At 48.9% G+C, this 17,801-nt stretch overlaps 5 protein-coding genes across 5 annotated transcripts; 2 read left to right on the top strand and 3 right to left on the bottom strand.

Annotated features, from left to right (window-relative positions):
* Positions 1 to 178: 178 nt before the first annotated feature.
* On the bottom strand, positions 179 to 1,630 carry BDR25DRAFT_360344 (uncharacterized protein; the record flags this gene model as incomplete). The annotated part of the gene is made up of 12 exons (XM_033696238.1): positions 179 to 247; positions 272 to 339; positions 389 to 441; positions 496 to 560; positions 608 to 650; positions 675 to 724; positions 770 to 852; positions 906 to 1,012; positions 1,057 to 1,219; positions 1,284 to 1,312; positions 1,340 to 1,562; positions 1,609 to 1,630. The coding sequence occupies 12 exons, from the start codon at positions 1,628 to 1,630 to the stop codon at positions 179 to 181; spliced, it is 975 nt and encodes a 324-aa protein (XP_033542661.1).
* A 99-nt stretch (positions 1,631 to 1,729) lies between these two features.
* BDR25DRAFT_306558 (uncharacterized protein) lies at positions 1,730 to 2,840 on the top strand. The gene has a single exon (XM_033690645.1). The coding sequence runs from the start codon at positions 1,800 to 1,802 to the stop codon at positions 2,748 to 2,750; it is 951 nt and encodes a 316-aa protein (XP_033542662.1). The 5' UTR covers positions 1,730 to 1,799; the 3' UTR covers positions 2,751 to 2,840.
* Positions 2,841 to 3,041: 201 nt separating this feature from the next.
* BDR25DRAFT_378525 (uncharacterized protein) lies at positions 3,042 to 11,799 on the bottom strand (the record flags this gene model as incomplete). The annotated part of the gene is made up of 11 exons (XM_033697550.1): positions 11,218 to 11,799; positions 10,407 to 11,168; positions 9,892 to 10,343; positions 9,767 to 9,845; positions 9,618 to 9,718; positions 9,305 to 9,397; positions 6,377 to 9,134; positions 5,985 to 6,327; positions 5,271 to 5,935; positions 3,722 to 5,217; positions 3,042 to 3,673 (listed from the first exon to the last, which is right to left on the bottom strand). The coding sequence occupies exons 1-11, from the start codon at positions 11,463 to 11,465 to the stop codon at positions 3,042 to 3,044; spliced, it is 7,629 nt and encodes a 2,542-aa protein (XP_033542663.1). The 5' UTR covers positions 11,466 to 11,799.
* A 23-nt stretch (positions 11,800 to 11,822) lies between these two features.
* Positions 11,823 to 13,658, top strand: BDR25DRAFT_360348 (uncharacterized protein; the record flags this gene model as incomplete). Its single annotated transcript, XM_033696239.1, has 5 exons — positions 11,823 to 11,868; positions 11,932 to 12,218; positions 12,260 to 12,322; positions 12,348 to 13,579; positions 13,637 to 13,658. The coding sequence occupies 5 exons, from the start codon at positions 11,823 to 11,825 to the stop codon at positions 13,656 to 13,658; spliced, it is 1,650 nt and encodes a 549-aa protein (XP_033542664.1).
* A 61-nt stretch (positions 13,659 to 13,719) lies between these two features.
* On the bottom strand, positions 13,720 to 17,664 carry BDR25DRAFT_378528 (uncharacterized protein; the record flags this gene model as incomplete). The annotated part of the gene is made up of 1 exon (XM_033697551.1): positions 13,720 to 17,664. One exon carries the CDS (start codon positions 17,662 to 17,664, stop codon positions 13,720 to 13,722), a length of 3,945 nt encoding a protein of 1,314 aa, XP_033542665.1.
* Positions 17,665 to 17,801: the final 137 nt, after the last annotated feature.

Below are 17,801 nucleotides of genomic sequence, written 5' to 3' on the forward strand. Positions count from 1 at the left end.
CAGATAGTTGCATACTGGTGACAGTGGAGTCAATGATGATGTTGTCATATGATATGGTGATGTCGACAGTGATTTAAGTTCAACAGTATATGGAGTGATGGTGATGTTTTATCGATATTGATTCCAGTTTTTGTGATATAAAGATGACGAAATAATGCATCGACATGTTGATTTGATGTCAATTGAAGAGAAAAAGAAGTGGATTGGTAGGCGTGTCGAAAGTCATGAAAAAGTCAAGTTGATTGATCTCGAGCCCAATTCAGCTACAAACTATGAAAATGGGAGAGATTGTTCTCGAGATAGAGCAGTACCTCTCATATACCTGGGGGATCATCCCCCCTAATAGCGTCATCCGTTCCCTGGTCAGTAATAGTTAATTAGGCAGAACCCTTCTGGAAGATTCTGTGGGCAAGTTTCTGCACGCGGCAAAGATTCCCCAAGCTTCCATTGGTATCATGCGGAAAATAAAACAGGAGGCTAGGCTAAGGAGGGCACATGGATAGGCAAAACGTGACGGTTTCGTCTGAAATTATATGAGACGGTACATGTGCGGAAATACCCTGACGCTAGGTTAGCTCTTGAGAGGTCTTACTTTCTAGAATGTCACTATTAACCAAAGTTTGAGCACGTCGCTGGAGAGACCGGGCCCGCTGAATCAACCCGAAACCTGCCACTTTCTACCACTCAATCGGCTCCACCAGTTTCTATGGTGTCTCTCTACCTTCTGATCCACAAGGTAGCTGTTTACAAGATTTTTCTATCAGATGACTATCGACAGCAAAGGAAACTTTTTCCGAATTTCCAGGGTGAAAGAGATTAGCACGTGACGCGATGCTAGAGGGACCTCAAGACCTGTAAGGTGCTGGGATGCAGAAGGATTCTGAGGGCCTATTTTCGAGCGAAACAAGTATTCTTCTCGAGCTGTGGCCTAGTTAGATTTTTTGGCGCAAAAGAAGCGGTTCGGGAAGAACATAATCCGTAGTGCGAAGGATCGCTCATGCCGGTTTGACCGCTTCAGAGCAATTCATAAATTTGGAATTGCTTTCGACAAATGACGTAGAAGGAATAGAAAATTTTCCACCAGCAAAAAATCCAAAACTACTCTGCCTGACTAACACGGGATGCACGAAGTGGGACATAAAGATGTTATCCCCATGCAATAACGAAGAAAGCTTGGCGCGGTAGATATTCACTCGAAATTGACGAAGAGCGATGAGGTCTATTTCCTAATCTCAAAATTATGGTTGCCAAAGATCATAGGCTCTAGCAATTAGCTATCTAACGTGTGGTGAGACAAGGAATGAGTTCCGCCCTATAGGATACAGTAGCTGTACATCACAAATCCGCAAATGGCGGGAGAGCAGATAAACTAAGAAGTGACCAACATCCCAGGAGTGCATGTATGCTGTTTATCGGCCGTATGAGATAGATATTGTTGATACTCAACTGCGTTAATGTTGCTAGCAACGAGATGAGGTTGAGATACGGGCTAACTTCTTCAGGGAGCGCGTGATCCTTCCTCTTCCACGGGATATTAAGAACACGGCCCATAAGTTCGATCCCTATCTTCAATGGGACCTTTATTTACATTCCACATCCTTTCCATACCATCCAAATGCAATTGCTCCATGGCGTAGCTACCACTCACGTGTATCGGCTTATATAATAAATGTCTAAGTGGTTGCCTGATCGGATCCTAACCGCTCGCACTTTCATCAATATCCCTATTCTACGGGCTACTCAAGCATCAACCATTGACAAATACGAGTTGAAATAACAAAATAGTTCACCGCTTTACCATGGAGGAGCTAAATGAGTGGGAATCTATCGACCACGATGCCGTTAGCGGACTAAAGACAGGGACGAACGATGTGATCTCGGCTCAATCCTCGAAGGATCCGCAAGAAGAGAAACCTCCAGCACCCACCAAATTCTCGAAGAAATCGGAGTCTGTGCAAAACGACGTGCAATGGCATTTCAACAAGGAGAAAACTCGTGAAAATATAGAGAGGAGCCGAGAAGTTTACTTTGCCCAAAAATTCTCTAGCCTCGATCTTGGACCCTCTAATGCTGCTATCACGCCAACTTCAAACCAACCGAGTTCAAATTGCCTGCCATCCGACTCTGATCGAATCATCAAAAGCATCGGATACTCAAGTAACCCCTCCTCGCTTCCCCACTCGCTACGAATGGCCATTAGCAACCGCTTCACCCACGACCAGCTAAGCAAGTTCAAAGAAGAGGCCGAGCTCAACTTCTCGCACCCTCTCCCCTACTTCTTCTCTGGCTCCTTCATGTTCCCTGCATGTCTGCGCGCCGTCACGAACGGCACAACGCTGGCCTCCGTCGCATCTTGCATGACTCCCGCCGTGTTGCGAGGGTACAATCGATATGCTGTGAATGGGCAACCATGGCCTGCTATGCTTCCTTCAACTAATGTCGAGGACTCTGTTTGGGGCTTGCTGGTCTTCGGAATGCTGGAGAGTCAGCGTAAAGCGATCCATCGTTTCGAGAACAACATGTTTGATCTTCGCAGGACGAAGGTGGAGGTGGAGCTAGAAGGAGGTGGGAAAGTAATAATTGATGCGGGTGTGTATGTGTGGAACCAGTCACCAGACAGACTGATTCAGAAGGAAGATAGGGAGTGGAAAGTGGAAGATTTGATGGGTAGTGCATGGTTCAATAGTATCGTCAAGAGGGCAGAAGATGAAGAGAAACTATTAGAGGGTGGAAGCTCTGTTGGCTTTTGAGCGATTCAATGTCATTATGAAAAGAGATCGCTACTGATGGGATGCAGGTGAAAGGAGAAAGTTAAAAGACTGTCCGGAACAAAAGTTGCGCATTGCAGAAATTGTACATGGTGTCTTTGCGCATTTACATCAATGCATTCTACTTTCGCATATCATGAGGACGAGAGGGAACACGGGCATGAAAGTCTAAAGCAGGCAGGTTTGGGCCAACTCTAGTCTTAAAAAGCCCCACTTAGCAGCCCTCCCTACAAGTATTCATTGTTCAACGCGCCGCGTCTACGCTCTAAAGATCTACGCTCCAACAGTAACAGGTGTATTCGTCTCCACCCCATCCTTCGTCAGCCAAGGAGCCTCCAAATAAAACACCTCAAAAGTCTCAGCCCTGCCTATCAGATACGTCGGCTTCTTCCCGCTCAAACTAGACCCAGCACTCCCAGGCACTTCCACTCCCCACCAGCCCATCACATCTCCCCACGCATCGGCTACTAACTGCGTAGCCTCCTCATCCACAGCCTGCCACACACCTTCCACCTCATCGAAGCTTGGTCCCACATCCAGAAATCCCCCATCTACGAGACTCTTATCCTCGACCCAAATGTCTGGCTTCTTGGCGTCAGGAAGATCTGTAGTCTGCGACGGAGGCGTAGGTTTTAACTTCGGTCGTTCGTCTATGCCCGTAGCGGGGCCGAGAAGCGCGTTTTTGCGAACTGGCTTGTCTAAGGGGTCACCATCGTCTTGGAAGACACCTTCCTGCATTGCGGCGAGGGCGTTAAATTCGGGGAAGGACCATGAGGGCAGCTTGGGGTCTGGCGAGCGGAAAGTGAAACCGACCAAGTGGTCTACTGTCGCGTCTGAGGCATTTTCACTGTTGAGGAGGGTCGCGATAGAGTTCCCTGCGTGCGTTGGGTCTTCATTTTTGTCATCTACAAATTTGTTAGTGACGCTAGAAATAGGAGACGGTGAGCGCTTACACTTGGCCCATAGAGCCTTGGGGAGAGATCTAATTAGTGGCATGACAAGCCATGGATTCGAGTCATCCACTTTGGGATCAATTGCCGGGCCAGGTGGCACAACTTTAACGCTTAAATGCGATTTATACGGTTCCTTCAACTGCATCGGCCGCCCATAAATCGCCCCTGTAGCCGGAACGGAGGGTTTCAGGTCCTGCGATTTGTTCTGCACATAGCTATCCCCATAATCCATGTCCTCGATCGGGAACTTAGTCTCGACGCGGAATTGCAAAGACCCCGCTCTCACGAACCATTTTTCACCTGTGTCTCTGTTTGTTTTGCTCGACTTCTCATCTGCAGAGCCTTTCTCAATTGCGATTACGCACATAGCCGTCTTATTTGGATCGCTTCCTGGCCCAGGTTGCTTGATAAGAGGGAGGAACTTATCCCAGCTCAAAGGATCGGGCACGTTGTTCTGGTCTCCGAAGTAGACGTCAAAGCCCATGACCCAGAAATGAACATGCGCAACACCTCCGAATGGCGGCCCTTGGAGGTGAAGTGAAGCGCCGAGCTCAGCATGAATATGGATATGAACAATCCAGAAGTCAATGTTGCAGCCCACAGAGACATTGATGCCAATGTCTGCGACGAAGAAGAAAGGCTTGAAGTTGATGAGGAACGACGCCCATGCTTCAAAGGATGCATAGATTGGTCCGGCACTGAATGTAGCGAGCAAGCGTCCACCACCCATGCAAGCCTTTGGGCAGATGGCAAAATATGATTCGCCTCGGACGGTGAGAACGTCGCTAAGATTCCAACTAATGCCGACACGAGGAACATCTGGGTAGTACTTGGGCTTCTTGAACGCTGGGTGGTATCCGCCCACAGTGAAGACCCAGTCTCCAGCATTCTCGTTCCTACCAAACCAGTAGCAAAGCGCAAAGCCTCCGGTCAGATGGCAGTCAGGCGCGAGAACATATGAGTTGGGCGTAAGTTGCGCTGCAACGAGTAAAGATCCTCCCGTGATGTCTAGACTCGCTACGATTCCGAGTTCGACGTAGATGAATGCCTCTGGTGGCTTAGTCTTCCCAGTCGAGGGTGGCATACTTGCACTTGCGATGCCCACAAGCGCAATCTTGACATCGTCTGCGGATATTGCAAGAATAGCAGCGGCATCTACCGTCAAGACTTGGAAAGCATCGACTTTCATGCCGATGGCAAAAAACAATGCCGTCTCCTTGGCAGTTGTCCAATTAACAAAACTGGAGCGTTCTTCTTTGCGACTTGAGAGTAGTTTCATGGGATCATCGGAGGACTCTGGACCATGGACGAGTGGGAAGTCCATGATTTCCCCTGCAGTAGGCAACCGAAGATCGTAGTTGTATCCAAAGCCGGCAGACACCCCAGAGATCTCGGCAAACTCAAGGGTGAAGAGAGGTCCATCCAAACGAGCAAAGACGAAGACAGATTTGAAGTCTTTCGGAAGTTTGTTATGCTGATAACTGCCTACGGCGAGCCTAGAGTATACTATTTTAGTATTTAAAGAGAGTAGGGGATGAGATAGACTTACAATGTGTAAGGAAGAATGCTGACGGCCAAGCCACCACGATATGCTTCATACTCCGGTACATCAATATGGAAGAAGCATCCCGCGATCATGACTGGTGGTGCGTTGAAATAGACCCCTATACCTGTGAGCTTAATATCGAACAGCTCAATTACCTCCTTTTTTGCTAGATCCGCAAAGCTAATTCCAGGGATATTCAAAGGTATCCCTATCCCGAATCCCTCCAATGTTAGCTCAATCGGTCCAAGCAAGACCTTCGCATCAATAAGGAGGTACAGCCTCTTGTCTTTGACCTGGATTCCAAAATTGTTGATGGTGATTGGGATGCCAGGAAAGCTCTTTTTGCTTTGTCCCATGGTAGCTCCAGAATCTTCCGCGGTAGCTTGTGGGCTTGGTGCAAGTGGACCTGCGGCAGGACGAACGACGGGACCTCCAGTTACTCGCTTACTAACGATCTTATTTTGTGGCGTCGTAGAGGGTGTGGAGCTTCCAAATTTGTGGTCGACGACGACTTTCCCATTGGTGACTACGATGAAGTGATGCCCATGCAGAAGAACATAGTTCGGTGGCGCAGAGGAGCCTGTAGCAGGAGGTGTGCTTGATGCATTAGCAGAGGGTAGATTCGACTTTGTATCGCGGAATCGGATAGCGTTGCGATCTTGGAGTGTCTTATAAAATTCAGCGATAGCGAGATTCAGGCACTTCATCAAAACTCACAGCATTGATCGCGTCAATCTCTTGAAGCGTGAAACCAGCCGAAGGGGACTTATTCGCGGGATTGATCCCTTCTGAGTCCTGCACGTACACGTAGGAAATTGAGTCCACTGGCTGTCCGATTGATCCGACAATGGGAATGTTAGGCAGCGTCGGCAGGTGGTCCAGTCTAACGCGAATTAAGCGCTTTGGTGAAGGCCTTGTCGCTGGCATCTGGTTCTGTGCATTCGGCTTTGGCTTCGGCTTGTACTGTGCAAAGAGGAATGTGAATGCTCCAACCGCAGAATCGATCTCAACCTGGAACCACATGATAACAGCATCGGACGTTGAGGTCATGTAGAATTGGCTGTAGAAGAATGTTAGCATTTTGTGGTACAACTTCCGAGTAGCCTTACATTGGAGCAGAATCGAAGTCCGTCGCGTCTTGGTTGATTGCGGGAATGGAAATAGACTTGATGAACTCAATCTCATCAAGGACGTCAGCGATGCTGGTGTCAAATTCTCTGACAATATGGGCTATGGTGATCTTGTCCTTATCACTAATAAATCCAAGCTGGCCCTGGAAGGACCACGACTCGGCCGAATTGTACCAGTACCCAACATCGATCTCGAACGTGCTGATTCTAAGCGCGCCTGTTAGAGAAATATTGGGAGCCTTATCCATGCCGTAGGTGAAAGCGAACTGTATTCGTGGAATGGAGAACTCTTCCAGGATGTCCATAACGGAATCAGACACATCTGAATCAAACAAGCTATATAGTGCGGCAAATTGGAGGTTGTCTGCTTCGGCCTTAATCACCCATAGCCCATCAAGCACGTCGACAGAGGCAGAGATCTGTGCAGCAAACGAGTTGGGATTGGTGGGGTCGAAATTTCGAGGCAGCAGATAGAAAACGGTTGAAATGTTGATTTCGTATGACATCCGCTTGGGATCCGTGGTTGCAATCCGTGTAGCCGTCATACTTAGTGTGTCAATGTCGAGCGCAGGCTCACCTCCACTTGGATCATCTTTTGTGCACAAAGTGGCGTGGAAGATGAGGTTCATTTGCTGCTGTGCGTCCATCCAGCTCTCAAACTCGGCTTCGACGATTCTAAAGTCGACTGCAGGCGGAAGGCGGACATTTTGCATAGAATCTGGAAGGAAATTGGTGAGCTTTGGTCCCTCGGGTGACATAAGGCTCGTATTGGCTGGATTGATATCCATATAAGGCTCAAGCCACGGCAGCATTTTTGGTTCGATTTCATCCCTCAGGTCCGTCCATAGGAATGCCCGCAACCTGAAGCTTGGCCAAGTCGCTTCTACAAAGAACGCCGCACCAAAACAATCGACTTCCAGTGTGAATGTTACCGAGGCGCCCTTGATTGAGAAGTGTCCCTCGGGGGTCACACTCCCCAAATTGACCGCCACCTGTAGAACGTAGATATTCTCAGACCCAGGGAGAAGATCACTTATATCACCGTCAAGGTCAAAAGATTTTGCAAGCCACTCCAGAGCAGCGCTGATCGGTTTCCCTTTTTCAGTCACGGTGTCAAACCTGATGATAAGCCTGGTTGAGCCATCTGAATCATATTCAAGGATGAGCCGTAATGAAAGGGAGTTTATTGTTACGGTGGCTTGGATGCAGACAAATGAAGAGATGCTTGATGAGGTCGAATCAAGCACTATTTGGCCTTGCGCATTTGGCATCTCCCTACGTTCAGTCTTGGACTGCTTTCGGCATATCACGCAAGCATCGCTAAGAGAGATGCTACCTAGGAAGTCGAGTCGGGTTTGTAGTTTGGCCTTAAAGTCATCTAGGTTGTCTTTCGGCACGTTGAACTGAAGTCGAAGCCATGTTGGGTAATGGCTATCCGCTTGAAAGAAGAGGCCATTGCGATTTGACTTTCCGCTTGCATCCAGGACAAATTTTAAACCAGAGTCAAAGCCAGGAAGTTCAAACACATCAGCGGCATCCTGCATCCAATGGGGCCCAAAGAGTCGGAGAATATCACCTAAAGTGAAATCTGCCGATTGTGTGACGGAAGAAAGTCCAAGCACAAGCAAGTTGTATGGAGGATAGAATGCGTCAGAGAACTCCCGGTGTTGCTTCGTTCCACCCACCATAGCGTCGTAAGTGGCGGAAGTGGAAAAGCTCAGAGTTTTGTTCCCACTGGTAATAGTTGAGCCAATTTCGGTAACCTGCGCTACTTTGTTTACAACTAAACCTTTCATGGTGACGCTGTTGATATTCAATAAGGTGGATGTGACCCCTTGAGCCCAGTGTGCGTCCAGCGACAGGACCGTGTTGTTCGAATTGAGGAGGGTATCCGTCACCCAAAAGCCGGGATCAAGAGCACTGAGGAAGTTGTTTAGGGGATTACCGACATCCAATACCACCTCATTAGGGTTTCCTGCAGTGACGTGCGAGTATATTGTGCTGTACACGTAGAACCTAGATGGAGATGCAGCCTCGGGGATTGAAGGTATAGGTACAATCAATGTCTGAGCGTTTGCCGCCGGGATGTTGGCATTGCGAACGAGAACGCGCTTCCCCTTGGGCGGTTCAACTACCATAGCATCTGGGGAAGGTGCAAGGGGGAAAGGAGATTCATCTGCCTCTGGATCTTCTGGGACTTCTGCAATCCTAGCCCATACAGCAATCCGAGGAGGGATTAAGACACTCTTTGTGGTTGTACCGGTCGCCGGAACTACCGCCGAAGATGACGCAGCCAGAACCACAGCCATTTTGTCCGAGTCCGCGGGTGGTGCCTTTGGCGGCGGTGGCGGCGACACTGTGACGGTGAGCTGGTTAGGCACAGGAATGGCGAAGTAGTTGTTATCCTGGATCCAAGCTAAATGCCGTGGCTTGCTTTGCTCACCAATCCCGAGAATAAGCTTCCATGCCTTGAACTTTTCTTTCGCGGGGTTGGGGGATATATATTCCCAGCGTTGACGTATGATACCACCCATTGCTTTCCTTCTTGTGTCCGATTCCGTTTTCATGGCTGTCTTCCACGTCCCCTTTTGCTCTTCTTTCAATCCTTTCTCTTTTAACGTAGCTGCGCGATCTTTGTTGAACCGCTTGCGGAAGTCAGTGTATATGTTACTTGTAAGTCCAGAAAGTGCATAGAGCGCTTTCAAATTTTCTTGGAATTCGAAGTCCTCGCCATGGTCTATATAAAATGTGTCAAGGTCGTACGTAGTCTTCATTGGCTTTGAGAACCAATCTGCGGTTTAAATTAGCCGGTGGATCGGTAGAAAAGACAAAATCGGGCTAATGATACCATACCAGGATAATTAGTCAAAAGCAATGGAGGGTATCGGTTTGGGATCTTATATGTACCAGCCTTTCCACCTTGTTTTACCTTCTCTTTTTCTATATCTGATGTGCGGAGCGCCGCAATTGCAGCATGAATGAATGCGAGAACCTCGGCATCTGGAATTGATATGTTATAAAGTGCTTGCTATGGCAAGGGATCTGATGGAGGGCGGCTAGCATCCTCTCAATGAGCATTCCAATTTCTGTCGAGCCGGTTAAGTGCCCCTTTTCATTGTGATCATGCCATTTGATCCACGGCAACATGCTAAGGTGTTCAAGATGGCAACCCAATACTCTCCAACTATCCAAGTGATACGAAAACATGTTCAGAACTTACGAGGATGGAAGTACTCCCCCTTCTCTCCAATCGAACATAGCATAAACTGAGGGGCCATTTGCTCAAGCAAGTGAACCTCCGTCGACTCTTTGCCTCCATGACTGAATGGTATTAATAGAATTTGTGTATGGACACGGTAGGTAACTCACTGGCTTAGCTTGATCGCTGTGCTGAGGCAAGGCCAATCCTCGCCATTGAGTTGGTTTTTCATCCATGTCACCAAGGCGCCTAGGTCGTATTAGTGCCGAACGTCGGTTGATCTCACAGGCTGTACCTTCGACATCCCAAAGTGCATCACCACCCAAGAAGTGCAAGATTTTGAAGCTGTCTTTTGGCGTTTTGTTCCCCGTTGGGGCAAGAATCAGACAAACAATCGAAGCAGAGTTTTTCGCCTTGGAGTCCTTTGCACCCCGAGGGTCATACCGTTGCCCTTTTTTGAGGGTTGAATCGACAACCTTCAGTCGTGGCCTGAATGTGAGCTTTGTATCTCCTGAAGCCGTGTTTATTGGAGTTACCACACGCTTTACCGATAACAGAGTAGGGGCACCTGCCAACGGCGTGTCTCCTATAACATACTGGTCACCCGCGACAACAAACATTCCTGGCCCATCATCGACATCCATCCCCCAGCCTTTGGGTCCAATTAAGTCTGCCGGATTTTGCAGCATTTTGGCTTTGGATTTGTCGGCGAAGTTGCCTTTCCGGAAGAGCTCTGCACCGAGGTACCTGATAGTGAAGGTTCAGCATTATATCCCCTCTTTAAAGTGCTAGGAGGCAATCAAAACGTACTGTTCCGCAGAATCATACAACTTTGCTACGAAGTTGAAACGCCACACCTTTTCTCGTTGCTTCGTGAAGCCAGGCTTGCCTTTATTGTTAATATAAGGCCATTCAAAGCCAAGATTATGAGTCAGCGGAACCCGTATTGCCACGGTATTAGGTTCGCTCTCCTTATAGGAATTGTCAACGTTGACTCGCAGCGTGGTTTTGAGGAGTGTGTAATCATTTTCTAAGGGTCCTAGGTCGACAGCCATATCATCTTCATCGGCTGGAGTTTTCTTTCGTCTCTTCACCTTCGGTTTGGAATCATCATCATCATCATCAGCGTTTTCCCTTTGATGAGGCCCTATGAGTCCGAGCTTTTGCTTGGTAGTCATGTATGGTACGTAGAACCTAGTCAAGACATCTCCAGGGCCGACCTTAAATGCAGGAGGAGTGTTCTGGAGGACTGGCACCGTAGGGAACGTACTAGTATACCTCAGATAGCGACATGGAATCGCGAGATTTGGTGATAGAGGGTAAATTAGGTCGCAGGCTTCCCTTTCGACAATGTTGAGGCTATCGCTGACTTTCTTCACTTTGGCACTATTTGCCGCAAATAGCGTATCCACCGTCGCATCTGTGAAAGCCACGTCAAGCTTCTTCAAGATTGTTTTCTTGAATAGAGTGTATGAATCACTCGTCAGCTTTTTATAAGTAGCGTCATTCCGAAGTTTCGTCGACAAGTCGTCGACCAGGAGATTGACGACTCCCTCCCAGTGATCCACATCCCTACCGTTTATCAGTGCCATTAAGAAATTAGGAAGCCCTTCAAACATACCAATGTGTGATGACTATACTATCAAACTTCAGGTTCAAGTCCCCGGCAGGCAAAGTGTAGTCTTTCTCAATTTTTGCGATCACGTCTTTGATCGTCTTGATCTTTTCATTTGCACCTTTACCCCCGTCGATCAAAACGCAGCCCAGGATGGTTGGTTTTGGAGTCGTTCCTTCATTGACAAGCAAGTGGATCGCGGAATCGCCAGCGTTGATGTTGATATGCCAACTATGGACTTTCTTGGACGACATCTTGGTGAACCCGTTGGCTTAGACTGGCTGCCTTGGGACGTGCAGAAGTCTTGATCAATACTCGTGGGTGGTGCTCATGCCTCTTAGAGCTGGAAAATGGAGCAAGTGTCTCCCACGGATAGCAATCATTTGATTGCGAACCGATTCAATCGTGAGTCCCGCAAGGGTTTGTTCAGGTCCTCCTTCCACCATCCAGCTTGGCAGCCCCTCCATCGCATTCAACCCTCGCTCTCCACAGAATTCAGGGAAACTCTACACGGCCGGTTCCTCATCGTTGCATACGCCACAGCTGAAACGAAACGCCTTTTTTCAATAAATCCGCTGCAGAACCATGGATGAAAAGCAATAAAGCACATCATGAATCGGGGGTGGTACGATCAGCTCATGAAGAAAGGTAATGTGAGTGCAGGAAGGAAGTCAAATTAAAATGACCCAAGCTCCACGCTAACTTAGTTCTGATCAATAGGGACAGGGATAAACCTCACTCGCATGATTGCACAGCTGAAAACAGACTGGACAAATCGTGTTTTCTCGGTTTGGGATCTTTTTCAGCAGCGCCACGAAAGAGCGCTGCGGAGAAGCTACATGGAACGTGCATGCAGACAGGAGCTTGCCGTGTGGCTGTCTGGTCTGGACCGAGAAGTTCGAGCTGAGCTATTCAAACATCCTGTGCCCTTTGATTCCATAAACACCACCTGGTATTGTTTTGACCTACTAGCTTGCGAAGACTGGCTTGCATTCTGCTGGCTCCGCGTGACCTCTGTAGTGTACTCGGTGTAGCTTCAGCTTGACAGACACCGTCTTTTTTTGTTCATTGCGGGTGGGCTCGAGGCTCCCATCTCCTTTCTCTAGTTATCGTCGGAGCTGTTTTCGAAAGCATAGCTTGAAACCTACAACTGCACGTTGGAACGCCTGCATATTTGTGTGCACGGGGCCGCTATCTCCATATCGCTCTTATTCCTCGGTACCATTCCTCGATACCATTCCTCCGCCTCAAAGACGATAGCGACCTTCGAAGCACTAAATTCCAAATCTCAGAAGTGCACCCTGAGACCTCCTAAGCGGCAACTACACAACACACCTTCTCGCAACCTAAAACGGCTTCGCAACAGTCCTAGGATACCTTTCGTTTCTCCTTATAATAAAAACACCCTCAACATTCCAACTCTCCAATTTTCAAATTACCACTCAGCGCTCACAACAATGACCCGCCACCACCATCCCTCCTTCGACCAGTCTCCCCGCCTAATACCGCGTCCACTTCCCCTCCGCATCTTCTCACTCCTCTCCCTCCTCCTCCCTCCCACCCTCTATTTAATCTCTATGTCCCTAACCCTGGCCACTCAATACACCCCCAACTACTCCCTCACTTCCCTCCAAAACTCTACCGGCTTACCTTCCGGCATCGTCCTCTCTTCCTCGCCATTCTACGTCTGCGATAGACTACCTTCCGAAGGGATCGACTCCACAGCAGCCGGAGATTTTGTGTGGGGGTGTAGGAGAGAGAGTTTGTTAGGTAAGGGCGGGATGGGAAGGTGTTTTGCGAGGTTTAAACCGGGATTGGATGATCGGCAGATTTGCCAAAAAGTGGTAGGGAGTGCGCGGTTGTATGTTGCGGGGTGCGTAGTGGTTGGGATAACTGTGTTAGGGGGTGTTGGGGTTGCGGCGATGGGGTTCAAGAGAGCTTGGGCGTTGGAGGAGACGGTGGGAGGCTATGAGTATGTGGCGGTTGAGGAGCAGAAGGCTGAAGGTGGGGATGGAGAGCAGGGTGATGTTGGTACTGCGGTGACTTTAGAAACTCATAACCACGCCCACTCTCGGCCACGGGATCGGAGAGTATACACGCCATATTCTACAAAGAATATTTGGACTAGCATACTATTTACTTCGACTACTCTACTCGCGATTCTGGCAACGGGGTGTTTAATATTCGCGCAGATACTAGGTGTGCAGAGTCTGGTCAATGAGCAGCATCCCACGGCTGGCGAGACTCCAGGAGACTTCGCAATTGGACGTTGGTATATGGGGACGCCAGCGCTAGTGTGGAGTACGGTAGCTTGGTTGAGTGCCGGGATCGGGGTGTTTGTAGGGGTTGCAGGGAGGGTTGGTGGCTGGTAGAATATATTGTGCTTTTGAGACTAGAGTAGTGTACGTGTAGTAATGCTTATCAGTACAGCTGAAACGGAAACTTGATGCTGAAAAAAATTAATATACTAAATTTACTAAGAACAAGATCGTTTGCTGCTCAATGAAATTACTTGGGACCCTCAGGCCTCCACCCACTTGCAAACCCAACTTTTCTCTGCACCTTCCAGCTCCAACTCGCGCGCCCTTGATCCACCCACGTCTTCCCGTCGGGCAGCAAAAACCCATAAACCTCACTAACTCTCACCTCCACTGGCCCCGTCGGTGGTTTCACCTCACCTATTTGCACCTTCTCCCCAACCCCTGGGACATCAAATCCTGCGATATCAACCTCCATAAGCTTAAAAGACAAGTTACGGTTCCACTCCACTGGTGTCGACATCTTCGTCGAGCGCGGGATAACTCTCACAACCATATACTCAGCTCCAGGGTCAAGGTGAATGACCCAGCGCTGATTATCCAGCATTCTTCCTTGCAGGCCCGCTGACGCGTTATCCGGGACTAGACCTAGGCCTTGGATATCGGCGTCGCCTTTTCTCCTGGCGGGATCGCCGACTGGGATTTTAAATTGCACTTCCCGTAGCCAGAGACTCTTTTTGATCTTCTTCCCGTTTTCGATGACTTCGATTTGGTTGGTTGCAATGGGGTTGATGTTGATGCTAAAGATGAGGTCGGGGACGAAAGGGGCATCGACGAAGACATAGGAGTTGGAAGACGGTAGGGCGGGGAGTGGGGCAATATATTTGGAGGTTGCGGGGAAAATAGCGTACTTGAAGGAGCGGTCATGGGCGATGGCGTTGACGTTTGCGGGTGGTGGAGCTGTGGCAGCAGGTCCTGCTACAGTAGCTTTGGTGGTGATGGGTACGCTGCCCATGAGAGGTGCGAGGCGGGTAAGATGGGCTGGAGTGGTTGGATGAGCGAGGGCATTTGCTCGCAAAGACGAGGATGGCGAGACATTGGACGGGTTTTGGGGTACTTTTTGGAGCGGATCCCTGGACACATTGTCCAACAGGGATGACTTGGAGGCTAGAGTTGTCTTTATGCTTTGGATCTTTTTGCTGACGACATTGATTGAAGCCAGAGTTGGTTTAACACGAAGTGAATATGGTTCTTGAAGCGTCTTGCGTTTCTTGTCGTAGTTTAGCCCCTTGATCTCAAGATACTTCATAGTGTCATTGAGGATCAACCCGGTCATCGCACTTGAAAGCTTATGCAGCCTCCCGTCTCCATCGGGGCCCCATTCAGCAGGCATTCCTTTGGTGTAGACGCCATTCTCCCCAAGAAGGTATTTCTCTAGGGTCGGAAGGTCTAGACATCGCGTAGTCCAGTCATACAAAGGTTCAGTAGTAATGTCTTCATCCGCTTCAACATGCCCAGGGGTATCCGAATGGATAGGTGGCACATAGCCTGGACGAAAAAGCTTATGGGGATCCCCAAACTCATGGAAAAAGCCACCTTGAGTGGATCGATACAATTTCCGGAAGAGGAACTCGATAGAGTTGTGATCGAGAGCATCTCCTGCGCTAAAACGTTGCTGGTGGGGAGGCTGAGAGAGCTTGATTGTGACGATGTCTTCTGGGGCACGGTCAAGCAGCACCATCAATATATCTTTTCCAAGGTGCTTCTGAAGGAGAATTGGTAGCCGCCCATTTTGAGTTTTGTCCTCTGGGGCATCCGGGTATGGAATGTCAACAGTTAAATCCTGGAAAATTGCTACGACGGCAGAGCGAAGGAAAAACCCATACCTAGGGACTTGAGGGTAGTGTAAAGGCTGGTCATTGTTGTTGGTGTATTTGGTAGAGAAGAATTTATTTAGCTGATTCTTGATAGCGTCGCGTATATGATCGTCGTCCCGTGCCATATGGTTTGCAACGCTGAGAGCACCGTCAATGAAGCAGTCCATCCAATTGGTATCGATCTGGAAAAATCGAATGCTCTCGGGTGGTAGAAACGAGCTATCACCGATGTAGTAATGCGTCGGGAGTCCACTCAGGAAGAGCCGATCCATAATCCACGAATGAACATACGCCCAGTCAGTAGAGGCGGCCAGAGCCAGCTCGTCAAAGATCACATCTTCCGTTCCAGCGATGGCTGATATACTGACCATCTGGCGGTGTACACCGGAAATAAATGCATTTTTAACGTTGGTGTTGGAAGGGAGTTTCGCGGAAGCCTTTGTTTCTTCAGGAATAGGTGTCGTGTGCGACCACCGTTGTCTGAGATCAGGAGTGGCAGCAGCTCCGCTTGGTGTGTTCGATACTTCGTTCAACATAGATGCTGAGTTTTGAAGGTCATTGAAGACTGCCAGTTTCCCTTTCATGCCAAAGATCATACTCGCAGCCATAACTTGCGACTCTTTCACTCCCGCTTTATGAGCCATAGATCGGACCCGCAATAAGGCTGCAACAAATCCTAGATCAGAAGTTGCCAGGAGTTTCCCAATTTGCCAGGCAGAACTATAAGAAATATCCATCATCCCAAGGTTTCGGTCAAAAATTTGGTAATCTTGGCCGAAATTGGACCCATACGGCCATTTGGGTTGCAGTTGGGCGGGTGATGTGGGTATCAACGGACCTCTATTAAACGCAACAGTTTCTTCGCCAGACGCAGTCCGATGCCGGACAAGACTGTACCCGTTTGACAGTCGCTCAAGCATTGCCGATTGCAACTCTGTGACCTTTTCCTGCTTCAAAGAGCCGGTTCCTTTAGCCGCAATCGCTGCTTTGACTCGCATTTGGGTCAGTACGTTCTCGGGACACCGCAAAAGGTTGTTTGCGACCTGTTCTTTCGTATCTTGCATTGATTCACCGATGTCTCTCATGGCGTCGACAAAGTTGACGGTAAGGGGTGGCTGACATAGGTAATTCCAGCGATAGAGGGAGACGAATGCCACGAGTTCGTCGTCTTTCATGGCGTCGACCCCAGTCATTTGGTCAATGTATTCAAGGGATATTAGATGAACCACCTGAGGACGCGGAGGGGTATTTTGGGCAATGTCTGTTGGCCCAGTTCGTTTAGAATGCAGGATCGAGAATAACCCGGTTTCGCCATCCTCGACGCTGGCTTGGGCCATGCCTTGAGTGTTCACATTCCGTACGTGGGAGAGGAAACGAAAAGGGGTGACGTCCGGTAATTTACTTGCATTCAAAGGGAATAACTGTCTGAACAGTTTTCCGGAGAGGAAAATTACCTCAACTGGGGTGTCCAGACTAGATATCTCAGAGTAGTCTGGGTCCTTTTCGAATGGTGGAATCCGAAGTTTGGTAAATTTCTTTGGATCAAGGGTTGGCCTTGCATCTGGCGTATTCGGTGAAGGGTTTGGAGGCGAGTTTGTCTCAGGGGTTGGGGTGACTGGCGGAGGGGATCGAGTTTTAAGAGCAAGATACTCCGCTACCGTCATTGAGATAGTGAAGGTTGAAGACTGCTTGATCTCAACCAGTTTCCCATCGCCACCAATCTTCTGGTAGATCGCATAGTCTCCATTGAGTTGTTCTGGAGTTAGCCGTAATTCCTGCGTTTCTGGTGTGGTTCCGCTGCAATCGAATGGGAAGACGGCAAGCCAGGGTATCGCGTCCTCTTTAGGGTCAGAACTTGTTTCTGAAATGCCAGGCGTGCTACGCTCCCATGGGAGATGTGCGTCACTAAATACGATGTGAGGTAACACATTTGGCTGATCAGCATGTCCTTGTGGTGGATATGTGCTGTGGATATCCTTCAGGTCTATTGCAAACCGTGGAGCAACAACTTCGAAGGTTTGAATTGCGGTGGCCTCGCCCTTTAGGCCAAGTGGGAGGGCCTGGTGGGATATAATGGGCAGGTTGGTCTCCTTGTCTTTCTCATTGTACGTGATGTCGATGTCTTGGTTGACTTCGATAGAGTAAGTTCCTGCTTCCAGGGATGGCTTGAAGAATGAATGAAGTTGCATGTCTCCGAGGGCGGGTAGCGGAAGGGTGTCCCGATCATCGCTCGTTCCTGCTGTTGCTGCCCCATCTTTTTCGACTTGTTTCCTCAAGTTCTTGAGTATCAAGTTTCGTGGTGAAACCACACTCGCCATCTTGCTCTTCGATTCGAAGTCCGACTTCCCAGGGCTCCTTCGGGTCAATTGTTCTTGCGAAGGGGCACGAGATGAAGTCCCATTCACATCCTCGCTTTTCTCATACTAGACGCTTGGGGTTGAGTGCATGCACCAAG

The sequence above is a fragment of the Lindgomyces ingoldianus genome (assembly GCF_010093535.1).
Source record: "Lindgomyces ingoldianus strain ATCC 200398 unplaced genomic scaffold BDR25scaffold_37, whole genome shotgun sequence".
NCBI classification, from domain to species: Eukaryota; Fungi; Ascomycota; class Dothideomycetes; order Pleosporales; family Lindgomycetaceae; genus Lindgomyces; species Lindgomyces ingoldianus.